This window comes from Humulus lupulus, chromosome 5 (assembly GCF_963169125.1).
Source record: "Humulus lupulus chromosome 5, drHumLupu1.1, whole genome shotgun sequence".
Lineage (NCBI taxonomy): Eukaryota > Viridiplantae > Streptophyta > Magnoliopsida > Rosales > Cannabaceae > Humulus > Humulus lupulus.
Window position 1 is genome coordinate 99787729 of NC_084797.1, and position 9407 is coordinate 99797135.

Consider the following 9407-nt stretch of genomic DNA (forward strand, 5'->3'; position numbering starts at 1 on the left):
ATCTCCATTTCCTTTTTAATGGTTTTATACATTAACCTGTTAATTACACTTAGAGCACGTTTTTTACCAAAGGACTCAGGTAACGAGTCAAATTTCCGGTCCACCGATCACCGTAACTATTCTGGGGTAGCCAGGGCGTTACAACATAACTACTTATATTGATTATATCAATGGACTACTAGTTAGAACTCAGTAAATATAATTCTATATTTTCTAAGAGTGAATTTCATATTTATAGTGGAGTAATAATGGAATTAATAAATAAAGTTATTGCATTGATGAGTTCAATCAATAATCTGATTTATTGGAGCTTAGAATTATAGGTCCATGGTCCCCAAGTCACCCTTGTACTACATTGTCTAGGGTAAGATTGACTAAGGAAAGATTAGTGAGAGAAAGAACTATTTTTTGAGAGATTTTATTCTCGAGGGAAAAATGGTAATTATGAGATCATTATTATTATTTAATTAATTCTAACTATTTAGTTTTATTTATTAAGACTATGTATTAGTTAAAAGAGTATTAATTAATTTTAACTATTTAATTTTATTTATTAAGACTATGTATTAGTTAAAAGAGTATTATTTAATTATTTAAATAATATTATAAAAAGAGAGATACAATAAATATTTTATTTAAAAATATTATTTTAATCCAATAGAAAATCAAATAAGGTTAATTTTTTATTAAATGATAGTTATTTAAATATAAATATATTATTTTATTTTAAGACAAATTGAGAAAAATATTTTTTGAGCATTAAAATAATGCCACATACCTATGACTGCACAGTCATAGATGTGTAGCACTATAGGAGTGCCATGTGGATTTGTCTTGAATATTTTATTAGATATAATATTCAAAATATATTTATTTAATAAGATATTTTGATTGGTTTAAAATATTGGATATTAAATAAAAAGGTAATAAATATTTTTTATTATTTAAATTTAGTTTAAATAAAAAATATTATTTATCTTTATTGGATTAAATAAAACCCTATAAATACATCATTATAGGTTTGACCTAAGATGATGATCAATCTAGTTTTCTGAAAACCTAGCCGCTCTAGAAAAGTCTTTCTTCCCTTTTCTCTTCACCATCACTAAGTCTCATGAGTTGAGAGCACTTAGTGATCATTAGAAATCAATCCTATAGTAATCTACGTGCACACACACTGTAGCACCCACATTATTTTGATATATATAGCCAATAATCACATGATTGCATTGCATTACATATCATACAATATGTATAATTTGAGCTTATGCATATTCTTATAAGTGTTTTCATGTATAAGTATAAAAGTTGTGTATGTGATGTCTATATGTATGCTCAATATTATTAACCTTGTGGCATTTGAGTTGTCTTTTATGGGTGTTTGATGTGCTCAAGATATAAGAAAGTATGAAAAATATGGACAAGGCATGGAATTAAGTGTTGAAAGTGAGATATAGAAGGCAAAATAGGTTAAGTAGTGGAAAATAGTACAATGTCGATTACTAGTATTTCGGTGTAAAATTGAGTATTTATGGATTTACCAAATGTAATCGAGGTAGGATTAAGGTCTCATTGATGATGTAAAAATGGTTTTAGAACCATTAGATCAATTCTTGATGGGAGGTATACATAATCAGTGGTATGGATGCAAAGTCAAAACGAGCTTAGCATAAGTGCGCTACGCTCGATCGGGTAAGCATAACTATTGGGTATGAAGTCATATGGACCTAAGGTTTGGTGTGAGTGTTTTACACATAAGGATAATAGGCCTAGCAGATGATTAAGTCGAAATTATTGAAGTGATAAGGTTTTCATAAGTCAAAAGGTGAAATGATGAGATGAAAGGTGTCAACTTTTGACAATAAGGCTAAATCATTGAAAATAAGGAATTTTCATCAAACCTTATCACTTTGCACGACCATTATTCTGAAAAACAGAGAGAAGAGAAAACCAAAAACCATTTCTTGGCTGGTTTGAAGAAATTCTAAGGAGATCCAAGTGAAAGCAAAGCCAAAGAAGTAGATTAAGCTTAGTTCTAGCCTTTTTATGGTAAGTTCTTGTACTTGGAAGTTAAACTATGTTTTTGAATTTTTCTGAGAACTTATATATGGTGTTTTATCATTTTTAAGATATTTCTTGGGGTTTCCAAGTGGTTTGAGGTTTAGAAAAGCTTGAAGAGATTGTTTTCGCCGAAAAGTTGCTCGGTAAGTGAAATTTTGTGTTTTATGAGGTTTTTGGGGTTCTTGGAGTACAAGATGATTTTTGGTTATTTGATTGAGTTTATAAGAGAGTATATATGTTTATAAATGTTTGAATATATGTGGAGACTCATTTAATTTGGGTGATGATCTAGGAGATAAGAATTTTATCAAAATCGGTATATGATAACTTTATGATGAATCATGTTGGTATTTGGGATATATGGTTATGGCAGGTTAATTGATTTTGATTATTGGTGTATTTTGATATTTGAGGATAGCTAAAATTAAGGGGAAACTCTGTCAAAATTTCCCCAAATGTCTAAGATAAATCTAATGCTCGATCTAGGTGGTTTAAGGCATTTTAGGCATGTTTTGGGTATGAAATTTGATATGAAGTCTTATGGGTATTTTTTAAATGAGAGTTCAATGTATTACTGCCATCATTATGATGAGAAATCCATGCTATTGTCAGGATAAGCACATCAATACCTAAGACATCACTTGTTACACGGTGAAATATATTGTGGACAAAAGGTAAGTAAAGTACTCAACTGCAACACAAGAATTATGTGTTATGTGAAAGTATGCATTATATGAATATTTTGTGAGTAAGTGGTATTAACATACAGTGACACTTCATCATAAATTTGTATGCATGGCATAATAGTGATATGGTAAATTATTATATGATATAAGACCATGCATGATATTATGATGATTAATTATATAATGCCTTTGCAAGTTTTGTGCAACATAAAAGAAAGTTGTAATAAGAAGTTTAAGTTCAGTGCCACTGTTTTGAAAAGGCAAATGAAAGTGTTAATAAGTGTAAACGGATGCCTATAGTAGGCTTATAGTGGTTGCCCAATAATTTGGGCTAGGTTTAGTGAACCAATTATATTGTTTGCCATATTTCCGTTTTTATTCTCCTCCATATGAGTTATTGTTATATGTATTGACACCACAGTGTGTGGCCGCCTTAACTCTTGAGCCTGACGGGGCAACGATGGAATAAGGTTTTTAATGTGCCCTACTGTGGTGAAGGCTAGCCGGAGGAGAACCCATGGGATTTTGTATTATATGTGTAACAAGCCCTGCAGGCATTGACCAATTCAAACAGTGTGCACAATATTAAGGGGCCCAAAATTTAAAAAAAAAAAAAGTTGTATATGTCCATTGATATTGGGTAATCATTAGCATTGCATGCATTACTTTGCTTACTGAGCTTTAGGCTCACAGTTGTCTTGTGTTGCAGGTAGAGAAAGAAATATGTGAATGATATGAGGAGAACTGAAGCATGGTCCTGACCCTGATTTGTACATATGAACACATCGACCTTTTTGTGGGTTATTTCAGTTATCAGTGAGATGTTTGTAATAAAGTGTGAAGTTATGTTTTGAAAATAAATTGGGTTATTTAATACTTATGTATAATATGTTTGAGACACACTTTATGTTTAATGTAAATAAGGTGAAATAAGTTTTCAAGTTTTAAAAAAAAAAATATATATATATATATATATGTCCAGACTTCCGCAGAAATAAATTATATGATATAGTTTTAAAACGTAACACCTCAAATATGGTTTTTAACTAAAATAAGTGAGGGTGTTACAAGTTGGTATCAGAGCGCCATGGTTAAAATGTTCTTGTAGACCGTTCATATGTACACATTGAGGAAAGGATAATGCTCAGTTCATCTGTAAGTTTTATGTGTGCATTTATTATGTGCTGGTTGCATGCATCATGTGCTTTATTGGCTAAATGACATAAGTTATGGACATTTTGTCTTAAAAGATATATAATAACACAGATGGATCATGAACATGGTATGGGGGCTACTGAAGGCTCTTGCAGCAATAAATATGAACAAGAAATGGCTCAACTTCGAGCGGTGGTGAATAGACAGGCTGAACAAATTGAGAAGTTGTTAGCAGAACAACGACAAAGGCAAGCACCAACACCACCTACTGAAACTCCAACACCTCCACAAGCTCCACCTGCAGTGCACCCCATGGAACCATTATATGAACGGTTCCGAAAACAACGCCCACCAGTATTTGAAGGTAGCACTGACCCACTTGACGCACAAGACTGGAAGAGTTCTTTAGAAGACATCTTTGAGTTCATGCAACTAAGTGACAGGGAAAAAGTTTCTTGTGTTGCACATACACTTAAAAAGGATGCTAAGATCTGGTGGGAAGTGGTTAAGCAGACTAGAGAAGTGAATCAGATGACTTGGGCAGAATTTGAACTGGTCTTCAATGAGAAGTTTTATAATGAAGCTGTGTTGACTGCCAAAGTAAGTGAGTTCACTAGATTGCAACAGGGGAATCTATCAGTGGCTGAGTACGCCAGGACATTTGACCGGTTAGCCAAGTTTGCACCAGACTTGGTTAACACTGAAACTAGTAGAGTGAATCGCTTCCTGGAGGGTCTACAACCAGAATTGGCTAGAGATGTAGATATGGGACGTACAGGGCCTCTTTCTTATGCTCAGGCTGTGGAGAAAGCTTTGAGAGCTGAACATAGAGAAGAAAAAATAACAAAAGCTAAAGCTGCTACTAGCACGCCTCGTAGAGACACTCCATTCAACAAAGAACAAAGCCGCTTTCACAATGACAACAAAAGAGGGGCCCAGAATTTCCAATTTAGACAAGGACAGAATAAGAAATTTAAAGGAGGTCAGCAAAACAGGCAACCTGGATTCCAACAAATGCCACGATGTCAAACTTGTGGAAAGAATCATTTCGGGGAGTGCAGGCTTCTAACTAAGAGCTGCTTCAAATGTGGCAAGGGGGATCATTTTATCAAAGATTGTCCATTGATGAAGAACCAACAAATGAAGGATGAACCTCAGAGGACAAATGCTAGGGTGTTCACGATTACTCAGGCTGATGCTGATACCAACAACTCTGTTGTGTCAGGTGATATTTTTGCATCTGGTATTCTCACTCATGCATTAATAGATTCAGGTGCCACGCATTCATTTGCATCATTGACATATGTAAAAAGGTTGGGTGGATCGTGTGAAAAATTGTCAGAAGTTTTTAGTACAATGTTACCATCTGGAGAGATTCTGTATTCTACTCATTGGTTGAGGGGGGTTCCTATTTGCATTGATGGTAGGGAATTATATGCTGATCTAATAATGTTAGAGATGGCCGATTATGAGGTGATTTTGGGTATGGATTGGCTTTCAAAGTATAATGCCACTATTGATTGTAGAAGGAAAACAGTGATATTTAAGCCTTCGGAGGAAGATGAGTTTATGTTTACTGGAGCGACATCGAAAGGTTGCATTCCATTAATTTCTGCTATGAAGGCCAGGCGACTGTTGGAAAGTGGATGTGTGGGTTATCTCGCCAGTGTGGTTGACACGTATAAGGAGCAAAAGTTAAAACCGGAAGATGTACCGGTAGTTAGAGATTTCTTAGAAGTATTTCCAGAAGATTTACCGGGATTGCCTCCAGACAGAGAAATTGAATTTGTGATTGAGCTACTTCCTGGTACAGCCCCTGTGTCCAAGGCACCTTATAGAATGGCACCAGCAGAACTAAAGGAATTAAAGATACAGTTGCAAGAACTCCTGGATAAAAAGTTTATCAGGCCTAGTTTTTCACCATGGGGAGCTCCGGTGCTATTTGTGAAGAAAAAGGATGGGACGATGCGAATGTGTATTGATTATAGAGAATTGAACAAGTTGACAATCAAGAATAAGTATCCACTTCCTAGAATTGATGATCTTTTTGATCAATTACAAGGAAGAGGAGTGTTTTCAAAGATTGATTTGAGATCTGGGTATCATCAATTAAAGATTAGAGAAGAGGATGTACCAAAGACCGCATTTCGAACTCGGTATGGCCATTATGAGTTCCTTGTGATGCCATTTGGATTAACTAATGCTCCAGCTGCATTCATGGACTTGATGAACAGGGTGTTTAAGGACTACCTTGATAAGTTTGTAATAGTGTTTATTGATGATATCTTGGTGTATTCTCGATCCCAAGAAGAACATGAGGAACATTTGAGGTTGACGTTGGAGAAATTAAAAGAAAAACAACTCTATGCCAAATTTAAGAAATGTGAATTTTGGCTAGAGAAGGTGGCATTTTTGGGCCATATAGTCTCAAAAGATGGTATTGCGGTGGATCCATCAAAGATTGAAGCTGTTAGTAAGTGGAATAGACCAACAAATGTTTCAGAAGTAAGGAGTTTTCTGGGATTAGCAGGCTATTACCGAAGATTTGTTGAAGGATTTTCCAAGATAGCAATGCCATTGACACAACTCACGAGGAAGAATCATAAGTTTGAATGGACTGAAGCTTGTGAGAAAAGTTTTCAAGATTTGAAGCAAAGATTGGTTTCTGCTCCAGTACTTACTATTCCATCTGGATCAGGAGGACTTGTGATTTATAGTGACGCTTCAAAGCAAGGTTTAGGGTGTGTGTTGATGCAGAATGGCAAAGTCATAGCTTATGCTTCTAGACAATTGAAGGACTATGAACAGAAGTATCCAACACATGATCTGGAGTTGGCAGCAGTTGTTTTTGCACTAAAGATTTGGAGACATTATCTGTATGGTGAGAAGTGCGAAATATATACCGATCATAAAAGTCTCAAGTATTTCTTCACTCAGAAGGAATTAAATATGAGACAAAGGAGATGGTTGGAGCTAGTGAAGGATTATGACTGTCAAATACTTTATCATCCTGGAAAAGCAAATGTAGTTGCAGACGCACTGAGTAGAAAGTCTCATGGTAATGTGTCATTTTTGAGGAAACTGACAAGACCACTTCAGGAGGACATGTGCAGAGCGGAGATTGAGGTGATCACAGGAAGATTATCAGTGATGACTATTCAGTCTACCTTGTTAGAGAGAATCAAACAAGGTCAATGTGAGGATCCTTACTTGGTGGAACAAAAAGGTGAATTGGAAAGTGGGAAGGTCAATGAGTTTAGTGTGTCATGTAATGGGATGCTAAAGTTCAAGGAAAGAGTTTGTGTCCCTAATAATGAGGAGTTGAAGAGAGAAATCCTTACCGAAGCTCACAATACCTTGTATTCAGTACATCCGGGGACGACCAAGATGTTTAATGACTTGAAAAGACACTACTGGTGGCCCAACATGAGAAAGGATGTGGTCGAGTTTGTAGCCAAGTGTTTAACCTGTCAACAAGTGAAAGCTGAACATCAGAAACCTGCTGGTTTACTACAACCAATACGGATACCAGAGTGGAAATGGGAAGAGATTACTATGGATTTTGTAGTTGGATTGCCAAAGACTTCTAAACAACATGATGCTATCTGGGTTATAGTAGACCGATATACCAAATCAGCACACTTTCTTCTGGTACGCATGACTTATACTATGGATCAGTGGGCTGAATTATATGTTCAAGAGGTTGTTAGACTTCATGGAGTGCCAGTATCTATAATTTCAGACCGGGATGCTCGATTTACTTCATTGTTTTGGGAAAGTTTGCAGAGAGCATTGGGCACAAAATTGAAGTTTACTACGGCATATCACCCCCAATCTGATGGACAATCTGAAAGGACCATTCAAACTCTTGAAGATATGCTTCGAGCTTGTGTCCTAGATTTTCAAGGATCATGGGAGAAGTATTTGTGTCTGATAGAGTTTTCTTATAACAATAGCTTTCATGCAACGATTGGTGTAGCACCGTATGAAATGTTATATGGCAGAAAATGCAGATCACCAATTCATTGGGATGAAATGGGAGAAAGAAAGTATCTTGGTCCAGATCTGGTCAGAAGGACAACTGAAGCAGTGGAGAAGATAAGAAAAAGAATGTTAACTGCTCAGAGTAGGCAAAAGAGTTACGCTGATCGAAAGCGAAGAGATGTGGAGTTCAACATTGGGGACAAGGTATTTCTGAAAATTGCCCCTATGAAAGGAGCAATGAGGTTTGGAAAGAAAGGGAAATTAAGCCCAAGATTTATTGGACCTTTTGAAGTATTGGAAAAGGTGGGAAAGGTAGCCTATAGACTGGCATTACCGCCATCACTGTCAAATGTCCACGATGTTTTTCATGTCTCATTATTGAGAAAATACGTGCCAGATCCTTCACATGTGCTAAACTACGAGCCAATAGAAGTTGAACAAGACCTAACATATGAAGAAAAACCAGTGAAAATTCTTGACAGAAAAGAGAAAGAGTTGAGAAATAAGAAGATTTCACTGGTTAAGGTCTTGTGGAGAAGTTCAAACATTGAGGAAATGACATGGGAACGGGAAGATGAAATGAGATCTAAATACCCAGAGCTATTTGGGTAAGAGAAATTTCGAGGACGAAATTTTTATAAGGTGTAGAGGATTGTAGCACCCACATTATTTTGATATATATAGCCAATAATCACATGATTGCATTGCATTACATATCATACAATATGTATAATTTGAGCTTATGCATATTCTTATAAGTGTTTTCATGTATAAGTATAAAAGTTGTGTATGTGATGTCTATATGTATGCTCAATATTATTAACCTTGTGGCATTTGAGTTGTCTTTTATGGGTGTTTGATGTGCTCAAGATATAAGAAAGTATGAAAAATATGGACAAGGCATGGAATTAAGTGTTGAAAGTGAGATATAGAAGGCAAAATAGGTTAAGTAGTGGAAAATAGTACAATGTCGATTACTAGTATTTCGGTGTAAAATTGAGTATTTATGGATTTACCAAATGTAATCGAGGTAGGATTAAGGTCTCATTGATGATGTAAAAATGGTTTTAGAACCATTAGATCAATTCTTGATGGGAGGTATACATAATCAGTGGTATGGATGCAAAGTCAAAACGAGCTTAGCATAAGTGCGCTACGCTCGATCGGGTAAGCATAACTATTGGGTATGAAGTCATATGGACCTAAGGTTTGGTGTGAGTGTTTTACACATAAGGATAATAGGCCTAGCAGATGATTAAGTCGAAATTATTGAAGTGATAAGGTTTTCATAAGTCAAAAGGTGAAATGATGAGATGAAAGGTGTCAACTTTTGACAATAAGGCTAAATCATTGAAAATAAGGAATTTTCATCAAACCTTATCACTTTGCACGACCATTATTCTGAAAAACAGAGAGAAGAGAAAACCAAAAACCATTTCTTGGCTGGTTTGAAGAAATTCTAAGGAGATCCAAGTGAAAGCAAAGCCAAAGAAGTAGATTAAGCTTAGTTCTAGCCTTTTT

General features: G+C 35.4%; 1 protein-coding gene across 1 annotated transcript; it reads left to right on the forward strand.

Moving 5' to 3' along the window:
* Positions 1-1795: 1795 nt before the first annotated feature.
* Positions 1796-6293, forward strand: LOC133777550 (uncharacterized; the record flags this gene model as incomplete). Its single annotated transcript, XM_062217216.1, has 4 exons — positions 1796-2049; positions 2130-2204; positions 2674-2735; positions 4014-6293. A coding segment is annotated over exon 4 (2280 nt), but the record flags the coding sequence as incomplete, so codon positions are not given.
* Positions 6294-9407: the final 3114 nt, after the last annotated feature.